This window comes from Panthera tigris, chromosome D1, assembly GCF_018350195.1.
Source record: "Panthera tigris isolate Pti1 chromosome D1, P.tigris_Pti1_mat1.1, whole genome shotgun sequence".
Classification (NCBI taxonomy): Eukaryota; Metazoa; Chordata; class Mammalia; order Carnivora; family Felidae; genus Panthera; species Panthera tigris.
Window position 1 is genome coordinate 46,457,587 of NC_056669.1, and position 18,625 is coordinate 46,476,211.

Below are 18,625 nucleotides of genomic sequence, written 5' to 3' on the forward strand. Positions count from 1 at the left end.
AATGACTTTAAATCTCATGTTCTTTCCCCTTCATGATGCTGCCAACTAGGCTGAGAAATAAAGGGCCAAGTTTCCCCTCCACAAAAGTGGTTTAAGGAATACCTTTAAAGGAACGTGATTCTGTTACATACCTAACTGAGGAATGAAGGAGAATCTCCAGCTTGAGATACCTAAACATGATGGAGTAAAAGTGAACACTGTCCCACTAGCTCTGGAACAACAGTTGTTTTCTGAGCTAGAATTCAAGGACATTAGAATAACAATATATAACTTATGCTAGTGAAAACAATGCTCATTGAGTATTGTTAGTTGGGGGTGAATAGTGGTTTAGAGGCATTAACTAAAGAGAGTGGGTCTTGCAAAGTTGCCAAAGTTGCTGTCTTAAAAGGCTAACACTGATGACCAGAAAGAGAACCAGTGTACTGGTTTCCTTTAAAATGGAGAAAAAATGAGGCCATCCTTAGTATCTATGGAACAGGAAGACTGCAGAGATGCTCCTAACACTTTGTTGACTTACTCAGTATTTAAGTTTTTTCACTGCTACATGCAAGATACTATGTGGCTACGAAAATGAAGTGGACATACATCCTTCCATTAAAGAGTCTAGAAGTAGGGGGACACCTGGGTGGCTCAGTCGGTTGAATGCCCAACTTCAGCTCAGGTCATGATCTTGCAGTTTGTGAGTTCGAGCCCGACGTTGGGCTCTGTGCTGACAGCTTGGAGCCTGGAGACTGCTTCAGATTCTGTGTCTCCCTCTATCTCTGCTCCTCCCCTTCTGACCTTTCCTTCTGACCCCTGTTCATGCTCTGTCTGTCCCTCTCTCTCAAAAATAAAAACATTAAAACATTTTAAAAAGAATCTAGAAGTAGGAATTTGACATGTGTATAAATTACTATAATGTATATGTAATTATTGCATACTTATTGTTCTGGGCACCTAAATATGAATTTTAATCTTCCCAATGACCCAGTGAGATAGATATGATGTCCATTTTACAGATGAGAAACCTGAGGTTCAGAGAAATTAAGTACCTTGCACAAGAGGGTCACATTGTACCTAGGTCTATCTGACTCTAGAGCCTATGCTCTTTCCAACTTCAGAGAGAGATGTACATGTAAGTGCCATGAGGGCTCAGTGAAAGAAGTACCTTATCACCAGCTTGTGGAAGGGGTATTTGTGAGGTGGAAGGGAGCTGCAGAAGCAGCTTCATGGAGGAGGTGTCTGTCATTGAGGGTGGGACTTGGATGAGGGGTAAGGTTTGCATGTGTGCAGATAGAAGGGAATGACATTCTGGGTGGAGAGAACAGCAGAAACAGAGGTCTGATGATGATGGTGTCATGGTGCTATTGAGAAGTGCTTTGGCTGGAATTCATGAGGTAGGAAAAGCTCCATGTGAAATTAGGTTGATAGGGAGCTGGGAATGAGAAGGAATGTTGACTTACTCTGCCATCAGGGAAGAGCTGAGGAAAGTTTTTAAATCGAGGTATGGCATGCTTAGAGTGGGGCTCTGGACTATGAATCTAGCTAGATTGTGTATGATAGACGGAAGTGAGGGAGAACCAGGAAGGAGAGGAGCCATGTTCAAGAGACCATGACAGCCTTCTCAGTGAGTGGTAGAGAAGGAGAGAAAGGGTTGATCCAGAGGGAGATTGCGTAGGTTCAGTCACCTGTACCTGGCAGTTGGTTGGCTGGAGGGCCTGGGGAGGAAAGTGTCGCCAGAGTGTTGTTTATGATGATGAACACAGTCAACAGAGTCTCAGGCAACAAACTGGGGATTCAGAGATGAATAAGGACACCATCTGTCCTCACACTATGTGTCAGTTCTCTGTTACTGCTGTAACAAATCACCACAAATTTAGTGGATTGAAACAACACAAATTTATTGTATTATAGTCAATAAGACAGACTGGAGGTCAGAAGTCTGAAATGGGTCTTCCAGGGCAAAAATCAAGGAGTTGGCAGAGTGGAGTTCCTGCTGGAGGCTCTAGGGGAGACTCTGTTTCCTTGCCTTTTCTGGCTCTCAGAGGCTGCTTTTTTGTTTCTTGGCTCATGGCCCCTTCCTCCACTCTCAAAGTATATCACTCCAACCTGTCTTCATTCTCACAGCTGCTCTCTTTCCTTCTGACCATCCTGCTTCCTCCTCACAAGGACCTTGTAATTTCTCTGGGCCTACTTAGATAATTTAGGATAATCTCCCTACCATAAGATCCTTCACTTAAACCATCCATGAAGTCTCTTTTCCATGTACCATATTCATAAGTTCCAGGAAGTAGGATGTGAACATCTTTGGAGGACCATGATTTTGCCAACCACAGAGAGTTAATAAATACATTCATGGAAGATAACTTGTCACAGTTTTTCTGCCCCACTCTTGTGACTTTTCTAGGCTTTTTCATTATGCTGCTGTCTTGATTTTTCCTTCTAATCCCTTTTTTTTCTTTCCTTTATTCAATAAATGAGGCACCTGTTGTGTGCCAGGCACCATGCTAGGTGCTGAGGCCCAAGGATGCCTAAGCGCCTCTTTGCCCACCATCAGAGGAAGCAGAATTAGATGAGGGATGTTGGTGTAGACCCAGAGACCAAGATATCAGACTCCTGACTTTTGATTTTTCAAAGCTGAAGTCCAGGCCTAAGATGAGAAGATTTAGAAGAATTTTTGGTAATTTGAAAATGAGATCCTCCCACCTTCTTTCTCTATTGCCAAACCCCCATACCAAATTTAGAAGATTTTTTTTATCTACTCAAAGTCCAGGGGGGTATGGCTTGTGGAAACCAAGAATTTGACTCCTTAAAATGGGGTGGGAGGTTAGAAGATGGGCGACAGTCTAATGAGGAAAAGAGAAAAACAGCAGCGATAACACTCTGACCTCAAGGTAGCATGGAAAGGTGATTGAGTTGGTAAAATGTGGAGATTTATTGCCAACAGGTATTTATGGATCACTTACTGTGTCCCAGACCACTTAACTTACAGTCTAATGACATCCTCACAGTGACCCTGGAAGGTTCGTCTTGCTGCCTGCATGGTATGGGTCGAACAATATACAGAATCCTCAGGGAGCTTCCAAGGAATGAATAAAGATCAATACCCTTCCAGTCATTTTTTGATGCACAAACCAGTGTTTTCCATTCCATCACAACACCCTAGTAAATGGATGTGGTAGGCATTATTCACCTGTATCAGTTTTAAAATGAGTGTCTCTATAGAGATGGAAAGGAGCAAGGAAGACTTTGCACATAGTGGGAACTTTATGTATCTTTGATGGGATAATTAATGGCCTGAGCAGAGGGATTTGGACAGATTCTGGGACTGGGGTGAGGGAGATGAGGCCCCCAGGGCACAGAATCTATGGACACAAGGTTATGTAAGTACTGACACTGGATTTGTGGCACCCTGAGTGAAAATGAGGGTCTTCTTACATTTTGTGCCCTAGGTGCCTCACTGATAAGGAGGCCTCACTGTTGGGGGGCTTCAGGGGCAGAGTGCTGTGCTCACACAAACTTGCCTCCTTGAATTTTGTGCCTTGGGCATCTTGCTTGCCTCACCCTGAGGTCTTAGATTTGAGCAGGGGCCAGAGAGAAAAGAGGACCAGTTAGTTCAAGGGTCTCATCACTGGCTGCACATTACAATCACCTGGGCAGCCAGGGTCTGACCCTGGACAAGTTACATCAGTGTTACGGAGGTTGGAGGAGGAAGAGACCTGGACATGGCTAATATTTTTTTTAAAGCTTTTCAGGTCGATGCTGATGTGCAGCCAGGTTTGGAAACCCCTGAGTAGTATGGTTGGAAAGGGTCCCTCATTCCCAAGGAGGAATGTACATGATTGTACAAAAGTGGGGCTTTATGTAGTCTTTTTAAAGTCTGAGTTGGTGATTTGCTACAGTTCAGTTAACTTTAGGATCCTGGTTTAATTCCAGCTGGTTAATAAATCACCTGGTTGCTGCACTCCCTTCCTCTGAATTTGAAACCTAGAAAAGAATTAAATCTAGAACTCACCTGTAATGCCTGCTGTTGTCAGTGTGCTGGCTTCAGGGGTGTTCTGAAATGCAGTTCAATCCACGTAGTAGTTCATTTGGAAATTCTTATTTAGGTTGAAGATGCACATGTCCTGGAAGATAAAGAAGGCCTCTTCTGGGCAACCCAGCTCTCACAGTAGGGAGCTGTGTGTCCTTAGGCAGTTGTTCTAGGTGACCTTAGTCAGTTGCATCTCAGCTTCCTCATCTGCACAAAAAACTAGTTATGACTATGATTCCGCTATTACTCCCTTTGTTGGACTTGCTTTTGTTACAGCTGGAAAACAATTGATGTACATATGAACATGTTTAACTTTGACTAATCGCTTTGCTCTTTAACCAGTCACCATCTGTTTCTAATCCATCGGGAATCCTTCATAGCTGTGATTCCCAGACCTGGCCAAACATCTGGCATCATGTGGAAACATTTTAGAAAAAGCAGATTCCTGGGCCCCAGCCCTGAAAATTTTGATTCAGTAGGTCTTGAGCAAAGTCTGGGAATCTGCTACTCAGCAGCCACGTTTAGATACAAGCAACGATGGGGCGCCTGGGTGGCTCAGTTGGTTGAGCGTCTGACTTCGGCTCAGGTCATGATCTCGTGGTGTGTGGGTTTGAGCCCTGTGTCGGGCTCTGTGCTGACAGCTCAGAGCCTGGGGCCTGCTTTGGATTCTGTGTCTCCCTCTCTCTCTGCCCTTCCCCTGCTCATGCTCTGTCTCTCTCTGTCAAAAATAAATAAACATTAAAAAAATTTTAGATATAAGCAATGATGAATTTAATTAAAATGATAGAACTCCCAATTTAGTTGTGACTATAGAGCTTAAAGTTGACAGAGATTGTATTTCTTCCTTAATAAGTGCCCTGGTTAAGAGTTTTAAAGCATCCTGCTCTTCTGCTTTGTAGGAATTCTTGGACTTGTTCAACATCTGCCTTCCTTTCCAGAATATAAACTCTCAGAGGGCAGGGACTGAGTGTACTATAGAACTTTTGGAACATACAGATTCCTCTTCCTAAACTGTTATCTGGCCTGTGGTGGATACTGCCATTACAAAGGGAAAGGAAGTTTCTCTCTGGCATTTTGAACTTAGACAAGGGTCCTGGTGCTTTCCAAGCTGGGTAGTCAACAAAAACCCATGGTCTGTGCAATGTCAAGTGAAACTTGTTCTACTGTGTCTTAAAGCTCCTTGTTGATACATTGTCAATGGCAAATCATCCCTTTTGTTGATTGTCATCCTTTTTTTTTAATATTTCAGTTTTTGGCCCAAGTATAAAATTTAAAATGAATTTCAGCTCCCCATTTCCCCAGCTCCTTTCTTTCTTCACTGTTTTCATCTTTTGGAATCCTGATATGCCAAGAAAATACAGATTAAAAGAGTGGTTCTGGCACATTTATCAAGACTGGAAAATGTGAAAAATTCAGTTTCAAATTTCCCTTCTTTGGCATTTCAGGCCCTGTGTGGTCTGACCCTGGGTACTGTTTCCCCATTCGTACCCTATACTCTGGTTACCAGCCTTCTTTTTGAATCCCTTCATGGTTTCACAGCTCAGTACACTGGCCCAGAATTCCTGTTCCCATCTCTAATTCAGCCTTCAAGGTTCACCTCATGTTATTTGCTTCCTAAATCCCTGGGACCCCCATACTTGGTTTGTGCCTCCTTTATTCATTCTTCACATAGTACTTGCCTGAAGGTTAGTTGTGTGTGATATTGCCTTCCTCACATAGCCCAGGATCTTGTCCTCAATTGGGGCTGGATGAAAATATTTTGTTCCTATGGGTACCATAAGTCCAAACTTGCCTAGGAATGGCACATTATCATTAGGTCTGAACGTGAGATTAAAGGGTAGGGGGAATGTCACATATAAGAAGTCTTTCCTTCTATCTCCTTCATTCTTTTTTTAAATAATTTTTTTAAATGTTTATTTATTTTAGAAAGAGGACAGAGCATGAGTGAGGGGTGGGGGCAGAGAGAGAGGGAAACACAGGATCCAAAGCAGGCTCCAGGCTCTGAGCTGTCAGCACAGAGCCCGATGGTGGGCTCAAACTCATGAACCACAAGATTATAACCTGAGCCGAAGTCAGGTGCTTAACCGACTGAGCCACCCAGGCGCCCCTATCTCCTTCATTCTTAATTTGAGGTCACCACATTAGTCATGGGAAATATGAGCTGTCAGTCACATGAGCCTGGGACTGGAGGAGGAGAATGGAGTAGCAAAATGGCTTCTACCTTTGGAATAATCCTCATGAAGATGAAAGTTTTGTGTCTTGAAGGTGCTTGTTAGTTTTAATTTTTCAGTTGTTCCTCTAAGAAAAAATAAACCTATGATTAGATAACAAACTAACATATTCTTTCTTATTCCATCTTTATCCTTTTTTTGTTCACTTATTTATAGGGTCATGTCATTTATTAATTTTATTTATTCATTCAACTCATATTTTTAAAAAGTGTTCATTTTTGAGAAAGAGAGAAAGCTCACATGTGTGTAAGTAGGGGAGGAGGAGCGAGAGAGAGACAGAGAGAGAATAAATATCCCAAGCAGGCTTCACGCTCAGTATGGAGTCTGGCTTGGGTCTCGATCCCACCACCATGAGATCGTGACCTGAGCTGAAATCAAGAGTCAGACACTCAACCAACTGAGCCACCCAGGTGCCCCTCAAACAGCAACTTAAAAGGAAAACATGTTTCTCCCTGAGTCTCCTTTGTTGAGGGGAAGATGGGCTTCCTTCCTTCTCGACTGTTCCTCACATGATGTTGTCTAAGCTTTTCATGATCTTGCTTTACCTACATGATCCCACTGGATCTCTCTGCCCACCTAGCAAGGCAGGTATTTTCTGCATTGTGCAGATAACATTTTGCTCAAGGAGTTAAATAATTTGTCTATAGTCACTCAACCAGAAGGTGATTTGAACCCAGGCCTGGAAGATTCTAAAGCCACTGTTTTTCATCTTTCTCTATGTCACCACCCCCCTTATTTTCAGAGATATCACATAGCTAGTCAGGGACAAAGCTGAAACTAGACCCCAGGTTTTCTGATTCCCAGTCCCATTTGGTTTTACTATGCGTTCCTCCTTCTGTACATTCTGTTTCCTTCTTTGTCCCTATGAGCAATGTGCATTGACCCTCAAAGCAGGACATGTTCCTCTATGCACAACTCATAGGAATAGGAAAATGATTGGGCCCTTTGGATCTGTTTTATGGACAGACATGGAAAGGAGCACAAGCACAGGGTAGAGGGAAAAAGGCACCTGTGTCAACAGGTAGTGTTTATAACATGGCCATGAGCCTCTTAGGATGGTGGAGATCCCAGGAACCAGAAACTTACTAAAAGAACCTACCTTTATGTGTTTAAACTCAATCAGAATGTTTTGTTATAGACTTACATAGAGATGTGTTTATATGAAAAGCAAATTTTGTCCACAGCACTGTCCAGAAACAATGCTACATGAATATTTTCTTGTTTCTGCGTGGTCAGGGCTTTTATCACTCTATTGAAAAGACGCAAATTACTCAACTTAATATGTTGCCTAAATTTGACTTCTTGAGGGGAAAGCATAATTCATTGTCTTATGACTGGTTCAAGGTTACTACTCAAAAAATTTGAGTTGAAGTGTGCCTGAGTGGCTCAGTCGGTTAGGCATCCGACTTTTGCTCAAGTGATGATCTCACAGTTCCTGAGTTCGAGCCTCGTGTCAGGCTCTGTGCCTGCTTGGGATTCTCTCTCCCTTTCTCTCTCTCTCTCTCTCCCTCCCTCCCTCCCTCCCTCCCTCTCTCCCTCTCTACCTCTATCCCTCCCCTGCTTACCTGCTCCCTTTCTCTCTCTCAAAATAAATAAATAAACTTAAAAATATATAAATTGCTGTGTGAAAGGGAGAGTGAGCTGAGGGGGCCAGGGGAAATTGGAGGCAAAGGGTAAAAATTAGGGGCAAGTTCAACCATAGTTCAAACTAAGCCTGAAAAGTGGAGCAACCCCGTAGGGGAATTAGGGCTTTGGGCATGCGTGGTGCCCTGGTGGGGTGGCCTGCAGGTCTGATGACACCAGTTTGGTATGCAGGGGGGAGATTGTTGCAGTGGGTGGGAGGTGATCAAGTGTTCTCTAATTGTCCCACTTCACTTGTTCATTCCTAGGCATCTTCTGAACCATCTGTGGATTATTCCATTTATTCCTTGATGCCACTATGATCTAGGAAGTTTACAAAACATTTGGTTTTATGTATAATGGTTTGTCACTGCTGGGGGTGAGTCCCTTAATTGATCAGGGCTGTCCAGCGCTATTTTTCCTAACCCCACCGTATTGATTCCTACTCTCCTTCTGCCTCCCAAATTTTTCTTTCAAGTCTTCATTCTTGATGTCACAGGACTGTCAGAACAATTTGCTTCTCATCTGAAAACCTCATCATGTGAGAGTCACTACTTACTTGAGGTTTCCTCCCCTTCCTTGGGGTCTGCAGGCTTTGGTGCAACAACAGTCATCTGGGGAAGGAAGAGATGGTGTATGTGTCTGCCTTTGCAGCAGAGTGCGGTTGGAGAACAAATGCCGTTGATAATCAGGCTTTAACCTGGGTTTGGTCAGGCAGAATGATTGGGATTAGGGCTATAAGTCTAACTCTTCTTCTTGCTGTGATTACCAGCAAGAACCAACTGTTTGGGGTCTTGGTTTCCCTCTCTAGCTTAACTTTGGACACTTGACAAGGAGTAGTGGCTTTTGTAGATGTGGCATAACAGGGCTGACACATGAAAAACTTGAATTAAGCCCAGTCTGCATTTGGAGCCTGTAAATTTCCCTTTCATGTTGCTGCTCTTTTTTTTTTTTTCTTTTAATGTTTATATATTTATTTATTTTTTTTTGCTGCTGCTCTTACTCTTGCTCACTCCTTATTTGTTCTCAATGGTGTCCTGCATTTTTATGAGAGCTTCACAGTAATCTCCATAAGAAAGGGAAAGTAAGAATAAATATGCCCATCACATAGATGAGAAAACTGAGACCTGGGGAAGTCATGTAATTTATTTAAACCACACAGTCATGTGAAAGACCTAGAGCTTGAAAGCTGTGAATAATATGGACTGGTTTTTCAATATGGCCCTAGAGCCAGCTTCATGTCAAGGAAGAAGGGGGCAGCTCAGTCCTCTTCCATTTGTATTCATGTGTTGAGTATGTGAGTGCCTTGTGGATGCAAGGAACAGTGGCAGGTGCTAGGGACACAAAGCACTCAGATGCCCAGGCCTTGCTCATAAACCAGTGGAGGAAAAACATGAGCGGATAGGGATTCCAGATGGTGTGATAGATATCCTGACTCAGGAAGTCAGGTGCTATTGTAGCCCACAAGAGGGATGCCTAACCTGGCCTTGAGAGGTTAGGGAAGGCTTCTGTGCAATAAGTGACATCTAACTTGAGACGCAAATGTATTAGCTCAGGAAAGGTATTCCAGGAGGAAGGAACAGCATATTCAAAGGGGGCAAAAGTTGTGTGGCAATAGCCTAAGGAAGAAAGCTGGTGCTAGTTCATGTGGGGCCCACAGGCCACAGTGGGGAGTTTGAGCATTAGCCCAGGGGCAATGGGAAGTTGTAAAGGGTTTTAAACCTGGCCATATGGCTTAGTCACATGTGACTTAGAAAAGTCACTCGGCAGAATGACGAGGGTGGGTGGGAGGGAGGCCGAAGCTAAGGAAGACTTTATGCCTCACCCTGGGAGCTACTATGTGTGAACACATAAGGAATCCCTGTTGTTGGATTTCATCCCTCCCAATTTGCCCCCATTGCACTGAAGTTGCCCCCATTGCTGACTGCCAGCTGAGGGCCAGTGATTTTTTTTATGCTTAAGCAGAGAATGAGAGTCCACATTCAGACAGAAGAGTTTTGTTCTGCTTCCCAGTTTGAAGAATCTGTGGCTGGGAGAATTAAGGGAGAGTTCAGTATCGGGGCAGCTTAATCTGACAAAGCTGTTGACAGCTACCAGCCCCACCACACACAGGCTTGGTGGCCAACACCTCTCTGAGCCTTACTCTCCTCATCTAAACACACAGATCCCAAACCACCAGCCTCAGATCTTTGTGGGGATCCAATGAGATGATATATGTCAAGTGCCAGGTGTTTACGGGTACCCCGTAAATACTTGCTTCTCCTTCTTTCTGCCTTTCCTCAGTGCTGCTCCATCTCAGAGTGAAAGCCAGAAGTCATACAGTGCTAATGCAAAGCCGAATACAGTCCGATATATTTCCTTTCTGACCTTCCCCATCCTGTCCTCCTCTTGGCACACTCTGGTGTCCTGGCACCAGCTTCCTTGTTCTCTGAACACTCCAGACACACTCCCACCTCAGGAGCCTCTGCTACCAGCGTGGCTTGTTTCCTCGCCTCTGTCAAGTTTTTGTTCAGATGCCATCTTCTCAGCAAGACCAACCTTAATCACTGTCTTTAAAACTCCAGCTCCCCCCTTCCCTTCTCTGCTATCACCTTGTTACATAATTTAATTATCTAGGCCTTTTTCGTTTTATCGTTGTCTCCTCTAAGTGCCATGTAAGTCCATGGGACACGAAGTTTTTGTCTCTTTTATTTATTGCTCTATTTAGTGCCAGACACATAATAGGCTCTCAATAAGTGTTTGTTGAATGAATGAATTAAATGCTTGATTAGCTCCCATGGTAGAGACCATCCAGAATACTGGGAATTGAGAAAGCACCTGGCATTGAAGAGTCTTGATTGCCATCCAAGAGCTTTAATGCCGTCTTACCCAGTTAGGAGTCGAAGGTTCCAGCCCTTCACTCCTTTGTCTGTGAAATGAAGACTTTGCTCTTTGTCTCACTAACAGCCCATTCTTAGGAAAAACCTTTAACCCTTAGAAGCTCTTACATAGAAGCACTGGTTAGCTTGTACATGAAGGTGTGGAAACCAGCATTTCCTCCTTTAGCAACGCTGCCAATTACCACTGCTGGATAACCTGAGTTGTTTTTGTCCTTTGTCCTCTTCCTGTCCCCCACTTATTGATTTAAAAACAGTCTCTCATCGAACCATATGGCAGTGTTCATGGTTCTCAGAATGTGGCCTAAATTCATTTCCTTGCTAACCTGTGAGATCTAAGGAAGTTCCTATGCATGAAAGAAGCTATTCTGCGTGAAAGGATAGCCATCCCCTGGCAAACTTGTATTTTTTGGATTAGGTTCATTCATTTACTTATTCACATTCAGAGACTCACAGTCAAATGGGAACGACTGAAGGAAGACACATAGTTACAACAGTGAAAGTGTATATATGGAGAAGAAAGTTTTGTATTAGTTAGGCTCCTGCTACAGAAGTGTTCTAGAACAACGCCACACTTGAGTGGCTTCCAACAACAAATATTTATTTCTTCCCATATCGCCAGGTCAGCTGGGGTGGCCTTACTTCAGGTGGGTCAGGTTCTAGTTTGTCCCAATACCTCCTTTTCTGGGACCCAGACTGAAAGGGCAGTAGCTTACCTGTGGCAGCTCTTCTTATAGCCCATGGCAGGACTGTAAGAAGCCAAGCCAAACCACATGAGCATCTACAGTCAGGCTTGTATGTCATTTGTAACATTCCATGGACCAAAGTCACAGGTCAAGCCCAACAATAGGAAGGTAGGGATGAATACTCTGCTTACTCTAATGGCAACATGGTTGCATGGCTATTTCAGGGAGGGAGTGAAGAGTTAGGAGCCATAAGTGAGTCTACTTTTAACTCTAGCTATGGAAATTAGGGAAGGCTTCCTGGAACTGGTAACTTTCACCCTGAAGGATGAGTAGTCTCCAAGATGAACAAGTAGGCTCTAACCTGTACAAATGAGTGCAAATTTTAAAAAGAGAGAAGAAAGTAGTGTCTTAATGTTTATTTTTGAGTAGTCACTGTGGGCAATATGAAGAGAGCTACAGGAATTTAAAACAAAGGTCATCAGAGTATGTGTCCATGAAGTCCACACCTCATGGGGAAGTTGGGAAGGAAACATAATACAAAAGAGAAAAGGAAACTATATAATCAAGGACACTCTTATTCAGAGGGATAGAACAAAAGTGTGAACTCAGAAAGGAAGCTAGAATGTATTTTCAGTAGCTATTTTTGGTAGAGGATGCAAGATATGTGCTGTTTTCTGTTCACGTTTCACTTAGTCTTTACAACCTCTGAGGGCTGTCCTATGGGCAAGTCAGCGCAGATGAGAAGAAATCTGAGTCGCCGAGTGAGAGCTCGCTTGCTAAAGTGGCAGAAGGGGCGCTTCTCAGCAGTTCTATTTTGCCAAAGCGAAGAACTTACTCATAAAAAGTACTCAGCCGTGTACACACTGTATTTTATTCTTCAGTGAGACTGCTTTAAAACTTACTGAACACCTGGTTTTCAGTGTCTACCATATGTATAGCACGGTGTTTGTTAAAGGGCCCCAATCCTGAAGTAGGTGGCTTCTGAAATCCCAGACAGCTATGGAATTCTTCGTGTCACCTTCCCATTGCACATGGGTTTGAATTGCCTCAAAGAAAATAGGATTCTTACCCAGAGTCCTACTTAAAATTCTCATTTTGGATGGGGGGGTGGAGGTTGAAATTCTGCATCTCCCTTTCCCCAGTTTATGTACACACACATCACATGTACTTTCTCCTCAGAAATGAAGAGAGACAAGCTTGGTGAGTTGCTCTAGACTCAGCAAAGTTAGAGGTGGGACTGGGTGAAGAATAACAATTTCCACTCTTGCGTGAAGTATCTTAACCTGATACTAGCTCACTACCTGTCAGTACAGAGCACAGATATATTCTGGTGCAACATTCCTACTCATGAAGATGTGAGCATTTGTGAATTTTTACGTCTAGTTTCTTATCCATAATCACTTGACAGCTGATCACGTCTTCCTGGTCTTATGGACCTTGAGCGTGACTTTTTAGCCTAGCATCCCATGAGTTTGTAGAGAGAGAACCAGCTCCTTTTGGCAACCATTCCTTTGCTCAGTCGGTTGTCAAACGTCGATCGGCATTTTGTGTGCTCTCCATCTTGGCAGTCTGGAATTGAGTTGAAGCATGTTTCATGACCCATTTGCTCAGGAAGCTGGCAGAACTGGTTTCCCTGATCTCAGAGACCATCTCACATGGTCATTTTCTTTCCCCAGGCATGTTTTAAATCTTGTAATAATGAGCAATGCTTGTAGGAACTGCCTCTCACTGTCTGGTGTTTACTGTCTCATGATTCCCCAGGTAGGTGATGCTCGGATCTTGCTGCCTCTCCTCAAGTCGATGATCTGGACGGAAGGAGAATCAGTTGTGTCTAAAACTGGTCCAGAGTGGGAGTGTGAGTAGGAATGCCACCGTAGGAACAAGTGACCTGTCTGGCAAGGAATTCATCATCCTTCTGAGAGCCTCTTCTCCACCTTGTCCCACAGGCCACCACTTCCTCGCTGAAGAGGGTGCGGAGGATTTTGCAATCAGTCACCTAAAACTTTAGCTGAGCCAACACAAGACTTTTGTTGCAGAACTGAACAAGATATTATTTCACTTAATTTTTGCGTCTTTTAATCATTTGAACTACAGTCATAGTTGTTTTGCTTTGAGAATTGTAAGCCGGATTTGTTGCTATTATCTTTGTGTATGCGTCTCAAAATGATTGACTTGAGCTTCCTGACCGAGGAGGAGCAAGAAGCCATCATGAAGGTTCTGCAGCGGGACGCTGCTCTGAAGAGAGTGGAAGAGGAGAGAGTCAGGTAAGAGGCCAGGGGGTCCTCGGGCATGGGGGAAGGAGGCACAGTCTGTCAGAAGATGGGACACCTCTTTTTCTCAGGCATAAGTGGTAGTTCTGACTTGGAGCCTGAACTTACAGGTTCCAGTTTTAGGTTTACTTCCAGGATGGGACTTTTTTCCTTCTTAGTGTCTCTTAATTCCTAATTCCTTAGGACTTTTGCCAGAAATAGTCTTAATAAACTAAACCCCTTTAATTTATTAAATATTGAATTTAAAATGAAGTATATACAAACACATACATACATCTGCATCTGTATATTTGAATGTGTGCATATTTATAGCCACTTTTTAAAAAAAAAAAGGAATCATGGACAAAATTAGAATTTTTTTTAATTCCTAAGATTTTTAAAAGAAAATAAATTGAGAAGTAGCTCACATTTCTGCATACCTTCAGAAATGTTTGAATTGGTTTCAGCAGCAGTTGAAATTGGCTCTCACTGAGCCAGTTTTTCATTTGTGTCTCACAAGAAGGAATGGCAACTTTGACACACTATTCTTGCTGAAAGGAACCCAAATGTTCCACGTAACCATTCCTACTGCTTTCCACTCACCTGCGGGGTAGATGGAGCATGAGACCAGGATGTCAAAGATGTGGGCTTGAGCCCAGCGCGAGCCATCTGTCACCTGGGCTTTGAAGACAGGGAAAGGCTTCCCGAGTGTAAGTTAATAGTATTAACTGCATAATCACTGTCCCAGGAGTTACCCAAAAGGAGCATAAGCCATGTTCTTATTTCCTGGGACACAGGATCATGAATAATGGATTTATTTGAACGATATTTTGACCCTAACTGAATGTGTATGCTTTGTGAACATGCTGAAATTCACTACAAGCACTCCAGAGTATCTGATTATGGCTACTCATAGTAATATCTCACAGACAGACAGTGCTTCACAAACAAATGACTCACAAATGACAGTGATGAACAGATTGCAAAGGGCATTTTTCTGAGCCCAAACATTCTTTTGCAGTTGGCAGTGGGTCACGGTGGGATACAACTATGCCTACTTGATGTGTGAGGAAGTTGGCACGGGTCGGGTGACTTGCTCAAGCTCATACAACCCATAGGTGTCAGGATTGAGAGTCACGTTCTGGTCTTTAGGTACTCATGCACTAACTCCTCCTCCCCTCCCTGAGAAGACAATTGCAGACAGGCCATCCTGGCACCTGGCTGTGGTTAAGAGGGCAGCTGTTTTGCCTTGAGGTAGGAAGGGCACAGAGCTATGATGGTAACAGATACTGGAGTGTGAGAATGGGGTTCTTTACCTGGCATGTGCCTCCCCACAAGTCACCTGTAGTGCTCTGTGCACCTGGAAGGGGCGCTTTTCTCCATTCTCAGCAAGTGAGGTGCTGTGAGCATTTTATGGGGGGGGGGGCGGGCAGGGGATTTACACCAATCTGCCCTCAGAGCCTTTTGGTAGCACTGATCCTTTACGCATTACAGTTTATAAAGCCCCTTCATGAATGGTATCCTATGTTTCTTCACAACAACCCTGAGATTTGGCAAGGTAGGACTGTTAAACCCATTTTGAAAATAAGGAGTGAGGGCAACACAGAGAAAATATTAGCTGATTCTGTTTTTTTTTTTAAATCCTTATCTATTTTTGAGAGACAGAGAGGGAGAGAGTGAGCGAGCGAGCAGGGGAGGGGCAGAGAGAGAGGGAGACACCAAATCTGAAGCAGGCTCTAGGCTCTGAGCTGTCAGCCCAGAGCCCGATGCAGGGCTTGAACTCACGAACCATGAGATCATGACCTGAGCCAAAGTCAGACGCTTAACCCACTGAGCCACCCAGGTACCCCAATATTAGCTGATTCTTTTTAAAATATTTTTTGAAATGTTTGTTTATTTTTGAGACAGAGGCAGTGCATGAGCAGGGGAGGGGTAGAGAGAGAGGGAGACACAGAATCCGAGGCACCAATATTAGCTGATTCTTAAAGCATAGTGGGAATTCCTTTATCCTCTCAGAAGACAAGACAGAGAGACTTGGAAAGAAAGCACTGGAGCAAAGGCTGCCCTGGGCCCCTCTTCCTACGTCAGGATATGGGGACTGTGAAAACCAGATCGCTGAACACCTTTGACTCTAAATGTTCTTGGCCCCTGGGATTGCAGGCTGCTGAGTCTTCTGCATAGTTGTGTGTTTCTGTGTGAGTGGAGTGGAGGTGTTTCATAGACATCTGCAGTGGCTGATGGAAAAATCCTCAAAACATGCAAAGTTCTGTCTGGAGCTGGGCTTGGTAAGGGATATGAGCATATCCTCTGGTACCAGCCAGTCTACAGCTGCAGCAACAATGCAATGAGTCCCTTGGTAGTGGTGAGTTTGCAGATGCCCCTCCCATTCGACATTTCTGAGGGTGCCCCAGCAGCTGCCACTTTTGTAAACTGATAGGAAGAAGTCTTGGGGTGGCAAAAAATCAAGTGTCAGTCAGGCCGTGTATACCACCACCATTCTGGGGGAGTTTTGAGTTAGACATCAAGCACCTGATGTTTACTTGGCCACAGATAGCTCTAGGACTCTGCTCCTGGGGAGGAGTGATGGTTTACAGCCGGGTGGGGGTGGGGGGCAGGGGGTGGCAGGTGAGCATGAGGCCAATAGTCTGAAGACACTGAAAGAGGCCCAGCCCATGGCCTGGCCTGCTTCATGTAAAGAGAATCATGCTGTGGCCCCTTCTTTGATTTAGAGGTAAAGGGACTTGTGGGTATTGGTCTGAGGCTGTTCTGCTTCTGGGCTGGTGGAACTAGATCTCTGGTCTCTGAAAATGCTATTCCATGGGCTTTTGCTTTTCAGCCCCTTTGCTATTCTCCAGCTGTTTGTCTTTGACTCTTCTGTCAGCCTTCCATATAGCCTGACAGCTCTGAAAAGGGGCTTTTTTGGTCCATATTGGTTACTTTACAGACAAAGAAGGTAAAGCCCAGAGAGGGGAAGTGACTTGCCCAGGGTCACACAGCTAGTCATTGCCAAAGCTATGGTAAGAAAAGCTTTTGGTCCAGTGCTATTCCCTCTATCCCATGTTGGTATTATTTCCCTTTGCAATTTGTTAAGCACTGTCATTTGTTAATCATTTGTTAATTTGTGAAGCACTGTCTATCTATGAATTATTATTTGTAGCCATAATCAGATACTCTGGAGTGCTTGAAGTGAAGTTCAGTATGTTCATAAAGCATCCGTGTTCAATTGGGGTCAAAATTGTTGGCATTATTCTTTCAGAAGAATAGGGAAGAACTCCCCTGCTTAACCTTGGAGTCAAAACTGACATGAGTTTCAATCCTCTCCTTACCACTAACCAACAATAGTTCATTGGACAGGTTATTTAACCTTTTGGAGCCTTAACCCAGAGACTGGGAATGACCATAATACCAAACTCAAGGGATTAGAGTTGGGATTAAGTAAAATAATTCTTAATCTTCTTAGCTCATGAGAAGTGATGGATACATTTCGATTCCCTTATTCCCCACTCTGCTTTTACCTCTAAAATAGGTCAAAATTCTATGCTTGGTAGTCTGACTCTTCAGGAGCAAATTGCTCCTAAAACTCTCAATAATTTAATGCAGTGAAATTTAGTTGAGCATCTATTAAGTATAAGGAACTACTCTGGACAATGATATGAAGAGAATTTTAGGGTCATGAAGACATGGTCCCAGCCCTCAAAGAATTGACTTTTGTCCATTTAATGGATTATCAATTGCAAATTAAAAATCTCAGCTTTGTTTCCCTAACATGATTTTCAGTTTCTGTCCTTCTCCTACTTGGAATGTGGCTTTAGAAACATAAATTATATAATTCTAATAATAACCCCGACAAGACATCATTAGAAAGGCAATGGACTGGAGCACTGTTGCCCAGTAAGACCAGATGATGCCTCAGAATCCTTTTCAGCATGGCTGTAAGTGAGATTTTGCGTTCAAACTGAAATCTGTTTGCCTTTCCTAATATATCCAGGGGTTCAAATTGTTTACCTCCAAGCTCATTCAAGACATTGTGGATGATTTCATGGATGAGAAAGATGAGTGTCACACAGGGAAAGTGTTCAGTTCTCAAATCCCTGTACCTGGTAGAGCATGGACTTGAACCCAAGGGAATATCCAGTGTGATGTCTCAGGATGCAGCTGCAAGATAACAGTTCCAGGTGACTGTTGCCACCACAACTGTGTTTCATGCTGCCTCTCTGCCTACAGCCACAAGTGCTGGGCTCAGTCATTACCATGCATGTATACTCAGCATGCTTCCCTAACTACCAGCTAGAGCCATTTCACAGACCAGCAGTGAAGCAGACTTTAGGATGGATTCTTTTTCTCTCCCTACTCCCTTTTCATTTTAAGAAACACCATCACACATACACATATGTAATTTTAGTCTTTTATGGTTTGGAAACGAGACACTTTAAAGGTGGTGTTTCCTGTGCTTTGCGTCATACTGTCAGCAGGAAACCATTGCCCATGTGCGTCTGTACCCCACCAGCACCACACCCCCACCCCTGTGCATACATAACCACATCTACGGTGATGGACGTTCTTGCCATAGATACCATCACAACCGCAACCACATCTTATGATTCTTAGCTGCTCCCCTAAGACCTAGTTTTTTAAGGGAAGGCAGTTGGCATTAAAGAACTGCTTTTCAGGACCTCTGGGGTATTTTCTGTCAGTGCAAAAGGGAAAGGAATCAACATTTGTTAAGGAACTATATTGTACCCTGAGCTTCACTTACATTTTCCCCTTTCATCTACATAGCAGTATAGCTAAACCTGCTTTACAGTGAGGAAATGAGGTAGAAGAGGTTAAGCGCCTGCAAGATTGAAGCCTTGCTCATCAAACTGCAAAGCCTGTGCTTCCTTCCCTCATGCTGTGCTGCCTCAGCAGATTGTGTGGATTTATGATGTGTCCATGACACAAGGGACACATG

At 43.7% G+C, this 18,625-nt stretch overlaps 1 protein-coding gene across 4 annotated transcripts in view; it reads left to right on the forward strand.

Annotated features, from left to right (window-relative positions):
* Positions 1-18,625, forward strand: part of SYTL2 (synaptotagmin like 2) — a 116,865-nt gene that overhangs the window by 36,532 nt on the left and 61,708 nt on the right. For all 4 annotated transcript variants that reach the window (XM_015536124.2, XM_015536127.2, XM_007078981.3 and 1 more), the window contains exon 2: positions 13,187-13,689. In XM_015536124.2, the coding sequence (XP_015391610.2) occupies positions 13,577-13,689 (113 nt within the window). In that variant the 5' untranslated portion in view covers positions 13,187-13,576. The remainder of the gene's footprint in view (positions 1-13,186; positions 13,690-18,625) is intronic.